Source organism: Phoenix dactylifera, chromosome 2 (assembly GCF_051530095.1).
Source record: "Phoenix dactylifera cultivar Ajwa chromosome 2, Ajwa_hap1_PhDact_Kaust_v1.1, whole genome shotgun sequence".
NCBI lineage: Eukaryota > Viridiplantae > Streptophyta > Magnoliopsida > Arecales > Arecaceae > Phoenix > Phoenix dactylifera.
In genome coordinates this window covers 13,451,052-13,464,345 of record NC_143191.1, presented here as the reverse complement: position 1 = coordinate 13,464,345, position 13,294 = coordinate 13,451,052, and the positions used below count along the sequence as shown (strand labels likewise).

The window sequence follows — 13,294 nt, the reverse complement described above, 5'->3', positions numbered from 1 at the left end:
CGGAATGCGACCTCTCGATGGGTCACGAGGCCACGATTCGCTGAAGCGCCAGTGGGGCTGGGCATGGGCATGGCGGCATTCGGGGAAGGCCCGGCCGGGCCGGAAGCCATGTTTTGTTTGTTATAGATTAGTAACAAATAAAAACGTATCACTTTCAAAGCCTTTCTCTAGCTAGATCTTGGGAATATATAAGAGGACTTAATTAGCTAGCCTTTCTCTAGTTGTGAATATATTATTCACAGCTAGGACTCCCTCGCAATTGCCCATGATGAGGAGGCTGAAAGTGGGGAGGCTCATCCCATATTTCCAAGCCAACGTTGATAAGCCTGTAGAGAGAGAGAGAGAGAGAGAGAGGAGAAAAAGATAAACAGATTCCAAGCCTTGGGAGGTATTGCAACAACGACAACAACATGCTGTTAACATAAAGTGGATGCCTTGCACATTGGTCTTCTACTATATATAGAGACAAGCTCTCCTGCCTCTATTCCCACCAAGGTCCATTTGAACTGCTAATCTTTCATCTTCTTTGAGAAGTTCAGTACTTGTTGTTCTAAGCTTCATAGGCAATGATACGAGGGAGGGACCCTTTGATCTTAGGACAAATCATTGGTGATGTCCTGGATAATTTTGTGAGGTCCGCTAGCATGAGAGTGGTGTACAATGGTAAGGAACTCACTAATGGGACGGGGCTGAGGCCATCGGCGGTGGCGGGTGCGCCACAGGTCGAGATTGGAGGGCATGACCAAAGGAGGCTCTACACCCTTGTAAGTAATTATCATGGTAGTTCAACTTTGTTAGATTTCAGTGGGTTATCTCTTCCACTAGTGCAGCCCTGCTAGGCCCTTATAGCTAATTATAAAGCCTGACGTATGGCCTATACATAACTTGAAGCCAACTTGGATAGAATCGCAGATCTCAGCAAAGGAGAGGAAATGCTAACTCAAGCTGTTCAAGTTGGTAATTGCTTACAGGGGGTAAAAGTAGTTTTCCTGGAAGGAATTAATTGTTGGTGACAAATAACTTAAACCTACTCTTCACATAGATATTTCACTGAGGTTTATATGGCTGTTTTAGAGAGAGAGGGGAGAGAGAGAGGGGAGAGAGATGGAGAGAGTCAGTCATCTTCCATATATTTTCAACTCAGATATCTTGTCTAACTAGTTTGCAGCTTAAACTGGCACAACGTAGGACTAGCCGATGTGAGACTAAACACACGGCTACGCAGGTCGTCGTGTACTCCCCGCATTCAAGCCCTAAAATCCATGTCAGGCTAAGAATTTAAATCTATTCAAATCTAATATAAGGCACACCACGATCGGCCTGTGGTTACCTCCATGAACTCGTATTGCAATGTCCCCTTATACATACAGGCTATGGGCCGAGATTGTTTTGATACTATTTGTAACAACTCAGGTTCTCACCCAAAATGGCTAGCCGGAAGATATTTTTTGGGTTCCTTAGTCTTATATAACTACTCAAGATCTCCTCAGCGAACAAACGATTTAGAACTAAATATACGCCCGGACGAGTCCTCATATAAACAATGCAAAGAGTAACTCTCACCCCTTGTTTTTCTTACCAATTTAATGTTGAGGACCTATACTAACCAGGAATTTTATTCCCAGCCCTTAGTTTTGATGGCAATTAAGTTTTTAGTGACTAATTAAGTTTGACTAAACACAGGTCAGGAAGTTAGCAAGCACAATTGTGTATAAAAGTGAAGTATAACCGTGTCTTAGAGGGGCTAATTGTTAAAGAAGTTCAACAACTAAGTATAAAATGGCACTCAAACCCGGGAATCAATTTTTCTAGGCGTGGGTGCCCAGCATCATCACTATAATATTGATCCCTGGCATCTCAACGAGCCACTAGTCTTATGCCTGGCGAACTGAAACTCTCCCATATGGTTGGTATTGCCAACTTGGTACAAGAATGCAAGAAAATTTTCAATATGTTTTATTCCTAGATACTTCATATGCTTTGGAATTCTTAAGGTGAACTGACAAATTATGCGTACGTGGGAAATCAGAATTAAATGAGGTTAGAAAAGCTATCAAAGCAACAAAAGGAAAACGGAAAAGCATGGGAAACCACTGGAAAACTATTTAGAGAGCTGTTTATAGCAGTTTTCTACAGATCTAACAAGTTTTAAGTCAACTTTCAACTTACTTTTCAACTTTGCTGAAGAAGATCAAATATATTCGCAGTCATGTTTTTAGGGGGAAAAAAGAAGAAGAGTTTTTTGCTTGTATAGCCTCCAAAATATACAAAATTGTATGAAGACCCTTATAAAATTATTATTTACATATATATACCCTCATAAAATACTTATTTTGCATGTATACCTTTTTTTTTTCTTTTTTAATATCTACTCATACCATCTAATCCCATTAAAAAATAAATGATTTAAATTTGACATGATTGAAATACTCTAGATACTCAAAAAGAAAACTTTATAAAGATACACATGTAAATAGCAACTTTGAAAGGATATTCATGCAATTATGTATATTTAGGAGTATATACACTTTTAAAAAAATGATAAAAAATAATCAAAATTCAGCAAAGATAATTCAGTTGTTCTTAATAAAAAAGTGGCAAAAATATATTAATATTATCTTGTCACGTGATCTTATGTTAACATCAACTCTTATAAAATGAAGCATGCTACTTTTATAAAATTCTCGCCTAAAAAACAAACAATAATTCAACATTTACAAATCACGAAAAAATATTTTACTAATCTAAGTATCTATAACTAATTTAAATTGATATGCTTTAATCTTTTAAAAATAATGAAAAATATATAGATGTTATAGATTCAATAATGATAATTATATCAGAACCAAATGAAGAATAGGATTACTAAAATAGTCACATAATATTCCAACTTGAACGAGTCATGCAATCTTTAAAAAAAAATTGATAATGTAGCTCAATTTTTTTTTACTTGTCGATCTAACTGAATCATAAAAGATTTAGCAAGTTTCAGGCATTTTTTAATCTTTTTTTAATTGATTTTTTGAATATATACTCTTCTAAGTATGAAAAATTGTATGAATATCCTCATAAAGTTGCTATTTGCGTATATACCGTTATAACTTTTTTTTGCATATCTACCCATAAGGTATTTCAGTTATTTTAGTTTTAAACTATTTATTTTATAATGATGTTAGATGGTATGGGTACGTATGCGAAAAAAGAGAGGATATATATGTAAATAGAAATTTGAAGAGAGAATTTATGCAATTTTATATATTTAGGAGGGTATACATGCAAAAAACTCAAAAGAAGAAGAAGAAGCTTTTTTGTACGAGAAACTTGTTGCTTGATAAACACTTTGTAATCTCCTTGTACAGATATTTGTAGAATCCTAAGGCCTATTGAGTTCATATATTTTTCAAGAACTCTTGATCAGCTGCAGATTATTTTAACTGTATTACTTTAACATATGATTTATGAATATTTGTTTTGTCATATACATAGAGAAACGTAGTATAGAATACAGGATAAGCATTTTATAATCATCCTTGGCAATCATAGGCCACTACCATACCATCTGGGGGATTCATCTAATTTTTAAGAGTTCTATCTTAGGTTATGAATCATTTTGATTTTTTTCTAATATGCATCATCTATAAATTATATTTGGTACTTCAACTTAAAATCTCATATAATGCAAAATATTTAGGAGGAAAAATTATGAAAACAAAAGGACATAAAACCATCCACTGCATTGGGTTGGTAAGATCACCGACTTGAAATTGTGTTATGAGAGAGACTTCTCTATGAATTCCAGCCATTAAATTTAATGTGTACGTAGCCTAAATGACATAACTTATTATCTGTGCCATTGGAGTTGAATGTTTGAAAAAAAAATGGAAAGATGTTAATGCATAGAAATATCTTTATGGCTTAAATACATAACAAAGATTTTGTTCATGGACTTTCTGTAAAATGCATAATCTTTAGGAATCTCAGCTCTAAATTTTATATACATGGTTCTTGTGGTCTTCTTTAAATTATTGATGGCACACAATTTGATTACAATTATATAAGGTGATGGTGGACCCTGATGCACCAAGCCCAAGCAATCCAACCCATCGAGAGTACTTGCACTGGTGAGCTTAAACTTTTACATCTTATTCTGATGGTCATTTGTAGATTCTATCTTTTCAATTTTATTTTAAAGACATCTATTCATTGATAAAAAGAATACTAATCTATCTTGATCTCAGGTGGCCAGGATTTATTTAAATTTTATTTTTAAAACTGGACTCTAAAAGGTCAAGTTTCTCCTGGAAAATATTAATGCGTTGTAATTTTTATAAGAAAAAAAGAAAGGCTTATCTGTGAAATATATAGTTGTAATATTTAAGAAGAAAACCTTTTGGTTCAAAAAAAGGATTAAATCAAAGTCAGAGGCTAAGCTAAAGAGCATAGGCCAAAAGGACCAGCAAAGTGTTGTGTAAGATATTGTTCTAACTATTTATATAAAGACCGATAGCATCAAGAAGCAATAGTATATCAAGTTACATAAATTGTAAGTACATACACGTAAGGCTAAACTCTGCATGATAGAAACTTGGTTATTATTTGAAGACATCGCCTGGTCTCCACAAATATTATGTTTGGTTTCATTCAGAACTTGATGATTACCTTTTTGCGAGTGCAAGCTAGATCACACCAATCTTGTCACTCTACATCGTTGAAATATCATGAGCAATTCATTAAAAGTTTAAATTTAGTGATTTATCTATAAGATTCAAGAAAGCACATGGTTTTTTAATATAATCTGCAGAAGAACTTTATTTTCCCACTTTCTTATGATCATCCTTGTAAGCATCATATTATCTTTTTGGAGGAAATAACTTACTTGGCACTTTAGACAGTTAAAAGATCGACCTATACTTCTCCATTTATCTTGAGAAGCATCAATGTCATGTGTGTGTATAGACACATACACATTTTTATATGCTTGTTTCGTGCATATAAAATAAAAATGATAAGAGAGTAGCTTCATTCTTTTATCAAATTAATTCATTTTGTTAATTTCTGATGATACTTATAGTTCCCTACACTCTTCTTTGGGAGCAAAGTTATATGATGCTGATTGGACTACTAAGTCTAAGATGGATGAATAAGAGAAGAAATCTTAATATATGTACAAGCGAAAAGTTATGGGTGTTTGTGTGTCGCTTGATCTGTTAATGAGGAGGTATAGTCTTAGTGTAGAAGAATATTATAGTTGTAGACTATTTAATTTGTCTTAATATTTACCATAGTCATTCCACAAAAATCTATTCACCATAGTCCTTGAAAAATAAGCTAAATTTCTTTTACCCAACCTTTTAAACCTCACTTTAACCAACAAGTTGCAAAATTGTTAATAAATTTTAATTAGTGTTTTTGCTTATCTGAGTATAAGTGTTTCTCTATGATTCAACCAACTAGTCATATGCATGATAATATGTTTCTTCTAATTTTACTGATGTCGTGGATATTTTAAGTGTAATATTCTTCAGTTAAGTAAGAAATATCTTTTAGGTTACTAGGGCACAAAATCAATTTCTGAGTAATTCCATAGAATTGTTATTCTCCTTAGTTATTCTCTTATGATTGCGGAGTTCTATTTTTATGAACTAAATTTGCTCTTATCATGAAGGATATGGCTCTAGTTAAGAACTGGTTGAGGTATGATTTATGAACTCATTTAAATTAGCTGGGGTGGAAAAGTGCTTGTCAATAATAAAAATATCTATAATCATTTTATTATCAAAGTTTAAGAGGGCACCTTACCTAGACAACATGCAGGATTTGAACCTAGCCCTCCCAAGTATGAGAGGGATGTTCCTTCCACTGAACCAACCAGTCAGAGACTATACCAATTTTTGTATGCTATTAGGTAAGATATTCTGATTATGTTGCACTCTGGCTCTCTCTAAAATTCAATAGCACATTTTTTTCCTAAATGATTTCAGATGTCAATTTTAAAAGATCATCATAATGTATTTGATAGACTACTATAAGGTTAGCTACTTTGGTTGTGCAAAAGGGTTGGACTGAATTAAAATAAAACCTGAATGATGTCTAACCCAAGTTGCATTTTCCAAAGCATGGTTGTCATGTTGGCATGGACTTTTTTACACTACTCTAAATTTACATTAAATGTTATGCATTCCTGCATTCAAACATAAGAATTGTGCAAGCATGCACCTAAAGCACACATCTATGTAAAAAATCTGCATATGCTCGAAAGCACACGTGCACATATGCACATATATTTATATGCAAACACATCCACATATACCCATACACATCCATGCAGACATGCACACAGGCACGCATGCAAGCACATACATGCAATATGTGTATGTACACACACACACACACACACACACACACACACATATATATATATAGAGAGAGAGAGAGAGATTCAAGTTGGTTTTGAAGCTTGAAAAATTATTTTCGTGCTGGTATATATCTACTGCTGCTATAATTTATTGAGTTGCACTTGCTAATATTCATATGTGGCATATATTCTTTTTTAATCTCAAGATTTTCTTTTTTTTTGGCAAGCAAACCCGCACGTCCTAGCCAAGCAAGGCCAAGTGATTGGTGTTATTATTTTAGGCCATTAGGGAACTGGTAACAATTATACCCAATGAATGTCCCTCCATTGGGCCATTCATGGGAGCTTAATCATATTATTAATCTTTCATTAATGGGGGAAATGGGTATATGATGAGGTTGCATTGCAGAACTTCAGTAAGGTACTAATCAAGTACCTTTATTGTATTGATATACAAAAATATCTGTAACTATGACTATGAACATATTTATGATATGTGCAGCCTTATAAACTTTATGATGTCAACATATTTGTGCAGTTACTAATTATCTTTCTGATGGTTATTTTGTGTTATAGGTTGGTGACCGACATCCCAGAAACGACTGATGCGAGTTCTGGTGGGTGATATTAACACTCTTAATCTCCATCTAACAATACAATAATAATAATAAAATGTCTTTTAATGAACATGTATCAGCCCTCTGCTTCATATATGATATGCCACAATATAATCCACTTTTCTTGAACTGGACCAGCCAATGAACCAAAAAGGTGGCCTGGCTGGTCCAACTTGTTTCTAATCAGTTGTATTGAAATATTTTAGTAAGTAAAAAATATATACCAAGAAACAAAGGATAATATCAGATTGAACTCAGGAATTGGCAGAACCAGCCTTATGTATTCTCACATTCCTGCAGGTAGCATTAGAATCTGGTCTCATCTTACTTGACCCACCAATCTGTCAAAATTCCAATGTGTGCTCATGGTTGTAAGGGTGCTCAGGTTATTCCAATCTTTTTAACCAAAATGGGTGCCCTACGCAAGGGCACTGGCCATATATATGAAGCAGTACTGCATGCAGGCCACAAACCTTCTATTAAGCTTCAAATGAATAACATGTTTTTTTTTAAGTTATTCAGCTTTAATCCTCTCAAAAACTTATCCAGCTTTAAACAACCAAAAAGTTTTCTTAGTTCGTGTTTTGATATTAATACTGGTAAAATGCAAAAGAAAATTTTCAAAATCCTCTAGCAAAATTAAATTCGCATATCTTTCGAGTACTCCTATACAAATTCTAATCATTTGTTTGTAATCTTTCGAATTAGCTTCAATCATCTATAAATTTGAGGGGAAAAAATAGAAATAGCAATTACGACACAAGAAACTAGAAATGCTAAATAAGAATATATATATATATATATATATATATATATATATATATATATATATATATATATATATATATATATATATATCTTCTTATGAGTCCAACCATGCGATGAAACAATAATCGATGCATTGCAGGTGGATGATTGCATTAGCCATATGCACAACATTTGATGCAAATAGGCCATACATATGCATGCATACATACATGGTATTTTGCCTAATTGCAGCAGATGAATGTGCATTGTTATTACTTAACATAGTGATTTTGAGAAAAATATTAGGATGCAACAACCTTTGAGAAATGCACATGAACTACCAAAATAAACACAGTCTAGTATGTAAGCCTCTTGTTCACAGCACTCATATCTTTGTTGGTACTGGACAAACTAGACTGTGTCAATTGGGCTATGCTTGAAGGCTGATGCATCCTATTATTTTTCAAATGAAGAAAATTAGAGATTTTCTTTTTTTTTCTGAAAGAGAGAGAGTGTGTGTGTGTGTGTGTGTGTGAAAAATTATCACAGTGAGAGGAGGAGATGCAGAAAAGTATGCTTAGTGCACGTGCAAAGCACGCGTGCAAGAGAGGGGGTAGGGGCCCCACCTCTTATATGACCCCCACCTATTTTTGATGCAGGTCTGACCTGAAGAATAAGCAGTTGGACGGTTCTGATCTGCCCAACAGCGCTTCCTCGGGATGAACATGATTATGTATTCTTGTGTGGGCCCCACTTGAGACAAATTAGTCAGCGTGGCAAGGCTTCCAACCGGAAATCAAAGTAGATGGACGGCTGCAGCTTGACCGATGCTTTATTTTTGTGTGGGCCCACAAGAAAATCAAAGTAAATAGATGGCCCTGATGTACCCATAGTGTCAGATACTATCCCGAAAAAAATATATATATATATATCTATATATATATATATATATATATATATATATACACACATGTAACCACACCTAGAACCCATGATCCCACCGAACAATAAAACAAACGTTAAATTTGGATGGTTGTGATTTCTTCAGTAGCATTTATATCAAGCGCAGTCTGTGGGCCCAAAAGAAACATTGGTGGGCTTGCAGATGGTGCGCCAGTTTGCTGGGCCCCACCTAGCATTTTGACTTGTGTGGGCCCATGCATTTTTTAGCTGTTCCCTGTTGGGATTGGATGAATATTGCATGGTTCATGACATGACATGAGCCATGGATATTATTATTTGCATTAGTTTTACGTGGTAATACTTAAAACCAGGGTGCAGCAGCTGATCATGAACTAAAGGAGTAATAGCTAATGCTTCCATAAAACCTTCACTTATGTCAGATGCATGCAACACAGTCATCCTTCTTAATTTTGTTCTTATTTTATTTGGTGACCATACTCATTTTAGTTTCTCCTAAGTAAAAAAATATTGGACTTCATTCATCGATCTATGAAAGGAGGTAGAGGTTGGATAGATGCAATTTTTTTATTTGAGGGTCGGGTTTGAAATGAATCCAAAATCTAGGGTTAGAGGCAAACTTAGGTTTGCACTGGCTTACATTTAGTCCAAACTTACAAAATTCCTTATAAAATATATTGCCAAACATTCAGAAGAAAGACCTAATGACCGATTGTTTTCATTTTAATCTGGAACTCCTAGTTCAGCAAATGTTGTAGGGCAAAAGATTTCTACTCACCTTCTTAAGTCTTCAATCTCGCAGTCATTTGTAACTATGAAAAGGCAATGCAAATACAGCTTTCATGCTTCACAAAAATATTAAAAAATAATTGATTTCAAAAAAGAATGTCCTAATTGTAGTTTCTTGATTTCCAATACTAGGGCTTGAAATGCAAGAAATAAATTCTCTCGGAACATTACTCTTAAAAAATATTTTTTTCTAAAAGAAAACATTGGTTTTTAGAAGGTCAAAATGTTAATTAAACTCCAAATGACTCTAATAATTAAGCACAGGAGCATAAACAAAATCTATTTATAGTACAAGAAATTTATCTCTCTAAAAAGTTACAATGACGAAGCTATAATATCCACAGATTCAAATGTTAGTCGACTGAACAAGTCATTTTTATGAAGAACAAACTTTCTTACAATATTCTACCAAGAAAGAATCAATTTAACAACTAGAAAACTAGAAGTAGAGTTTAAAATTTTTGGCTTCATGCATGGTCACTTTAAGTTCTTTGAAAACTCCAGGACGGGAAGACAATGGCATATGCACGCACAAGAACTCTCTTTTTCTTTTAACGTGAGCAAAAGGTTTTGTGAAAAGCTGGAGAAAAGGGAAAATTGGAACAGAAAAAGGGGCTTTTACATGAAACTATAAAGTGAGGGGAAAAGTTCTTTTGTTAATGGAGAGGCATAATCCTTCATTTTACTTCTAAGAGAGTTTGATTAAAATGAAAAAGTGATAAAAAGATGCAATTATTTTTACTTGTTGATGAGGGAATTGAGAGAACAAAGACTAACTTCAATTCTCTAAGTTTTACTTCTTTATTCCAAAAATTGTTTACTATTTTAAATTCTAAGAAAATTGATTGCCGGAGGTTAGTAGCTAACTGATGATGCTTGTGAAGCTATAGCTTACGCCTTTGTTACAAAAGCACATGTAAATAAGTAGGAATAGACCATATGTGGAGGCATTTCATCCATATAAAACATGTCAATAGATTTGTTGCATTATATATGAAATTGACATTCTAATACCCAAAGAAACAACTTCCAATTCTCAAAAATAATTAAATATTAGTGATAATTATTTTATGATATTTGTAATGATATCTCAAACTCAGCTTGCATGTATTTTTCTGCTTATATGCTAATTATGATGCATAATCTAAGTGAACACTTGCAATACATTTTCCTTTTCCAAGATGAGAAATTACCTAGTCAGTTTTGTTTTTTAACAACTTTTACCATATTATTACAGCCTAATAAATATGTTAGCATCTTATACTATGCCATAGTGTTAAACAATACTATTTATATGACTATATGTGATGATGTATACCATAAACATACATAGCTAAAAAATATAGCATATTATTTATCATTGATGCGCATTCCCACTCCTAAAAGCAAATAAGAAAAAAAGGGTTGGCTCTCCTGCCATTACTAGGCTTGGAGGGGTTCTTTAAACCTACACATGGACAAGCTATTTTCATGCTTCAAACTTTCGACATTTAGATCATAATAAAGCAACCTTACTGTTGCACCAAGGCTTTCCCTCTTCTTAAAGCAAAGAGGAATAAGTAACGTCTTTATTCATTTGCACTTTATATGTCATTATATATGTTCTTCCGCATTGCACACATCATATATCAATTTCGAGATATGCATGCCTAAAGTTGGGTATTTTGAGCAGCAGTTCTAGTATCTCAAAAAAGATTCTGAGAGGATGATTTCCTAGAGAGTGTTAAGAAAATTGGTAGGTCATGCTGTAAGTTTTCCAGAGAAATGGGATTTGGTGGAGGACTCTTTCTGCACTCCCATCCCAACTCCAACCAAGGGAACTTCCAATCACCAAAACACTGACAGTGGATTGAACGAATTGTTTCAGGAAATGAAATAGTCAGCTACGAGAGCCCACGGCCATCAGCTGGGATTCACCGTATTGTGTTTGTGCTTTTCCGACAGGAGACTCGGCAAGCTGTTGAAGCTCCTGGTTGGCGTCCAAACTTCGATACCAGGGACTTCTCAGCATATTATAACCTCGGACCGCCTGTGGCTGCCTTATACTTCAACTGCCAGAGGGAGACTGGTTGTGGCGGAAGAAGGTAGAATAGATTACAAAATTTGACATGATTGCCATTGCATAAGACTTGAATGCATGCATATAAATAATTACTATCGAAATTATATTCGTTTCTTAGCTTCTTAGCTTCATTTCTTAGCTTCTTTTATAAAAAGTAACAATTTCTTAGCTGAGTTTGAGTCGAGTAAAATTAATATAGAAAATATGAAAGATAAAATACACATAAATTTATGTGATTCTCTTCAATCTTGAATCTGACTTAGATCCATGCATGGTTATCGAATTGACTCGAGTAGGCCAACACTCATCACCACTCTCTCAAACATATGGAGACATTTTTCTTCCTTGGTTGTTGACTAATTGTTTCAGCAGTTCAACTTTTTAGGCTTTACCACATTATGTTTGAAGTTTTGTTAATTCTCACAGCCTTACACTCCTAATATATGGTTGGATTTTGACTATTAGATGTTATATTGCTAGGTGGCATCAAGAATCTCATCATATGTTTCTTATTTAAGCTTCTGCATGATTTTCTCATCATGAAACTAAAACACCCAAAGAAAAACCTATAATGCTGATGATCATCATTATCACTATCTAGAGCATACCCTAATTGCTTTATTATTATTATTATTTGTTCTTTTGGGTGTTTTTTTCCTTTTCTTTTTCTTTTCTGGGGAAAACTTTAATAAGTGAGCAGAATGTCTGCAAGAATATACTCCCTTCGCATTTACCATGCGAAGAATCTGATTTACATTTTTTAAGTGATTGTAATCATATATTTTTAAGGCATAGAAGGTGTGGATTGAATTAGAAAATGGTTTTTTAATCATGGAGAAAGAACTAAAGATTTTCTTGATGGATGGAAGGTTCTAAGGAATGACTAAACGGTTTCTCGAGAAGCATCAACAGTCCAGAGGTGGCCTACATTTTACGGATGATGCGGCTTGTCAAAGAGTTGGGCTTCAGAAAACTTCTCATTTCTACTAAAAGATTATAAATAAATAAATAAATAAATAAATAAAAGCTTTTGTTGATCTTCTACGTGAATGCATACCTATTCCCTTGTATCATTTCTATTTTACCTATGTACCAGTTTGTTTTATTTCCTTCTCTAGGCTATTAAAGGAAGATGATAGTTGTTCCAATCCAAAAAATCACTTTTTCACTCTTTCATAGGGATTTTGATTTTTGACATTGCTAACCCACATGATCCAATTATTTTTTTGCGGAGAATAAGAGGGAGGGGTCATTTTGTTAAGATATAAGAGAATGGTTACATTTAAGATACAGTATAAATTTTGTTAAGATATAAAAAAAAATGCTTACATTTGAGATTAAAAATATTAGAACACAAACATAAATGACCTTGCAGAGCAGCATGGAAAATAATCCTCGCTCCTCTTCTTCAAGTAGTAGAAGGGTACACATATATGCCTTACCTTTAATTGTTCATCAACACATTCCTCTTCCTTCCATGGCTTTAAAAAATATGTATAACCACATATCCTTGAACAGTTTTGGCCATTAAAATGAGCTGCTAAGAGAACTCCAATGATCAAAATTAAACTAATCTTCTGGGACTGCTGCATGGTGCTACCTCCAGAGAAACAGTGCCTCTTGAGGACTGCCTTCCCACTGATTGACATCTAATATGCAGCTCAACCATAAAAAAATTACCCGAAATCAATTAATCTTTAAACTCATTTTCCATCTATTCGCCAAGAGAAACCAACTGGTTTAGCTAGCAGAAAGATAAGAAACCCAGCAAAACCAACTCCCAGCATAAATTATGAGAGCCAT

At 34.1% G+C, this 13,294-nt stretch overlaps 1 protein-coding gene across 2 annotated transcripts; it reads left to right on the top strand.

Moving 5' to 3' along the window:
* Window positions 1–251: 251 nt before the first annotated feature.
* On the top strand, window positions 252–13,288 carry LOC103716231 (protein VERNALIZATION 3-like). 2 transcript variants are annotated; one of them, XM_088715399.2, is made up of 5 exons: window positions 252–764; window positions 4,060–4,121; window positions 6,932–6,972; window positions 11,297–11,513; window positions 12,361–13,288. In XM_088715399.2, the coding sequence occupies exons 1-5, from the start codon at window positions 567–569 to the stop codon at window positions 12,365–12,367; spliced, it is 525 nt and encodes a 174-aa protein (XP_088571525.2). In that variant the 5' UTR covers window positions 252–566; the 3' UTR covers window positions 12,368–13,288. The 2 variants fall into 2 exon arrangements, with proteins under 2 accessions (XP_088571525.2, XP_088571526.2); XM_088715400.2 differs by having other exon boundaries at window positions 11,297–13,288.
* The last annotated feature ends 6 nt before the right edge of the window (window positions 13,289–13,294 follow it).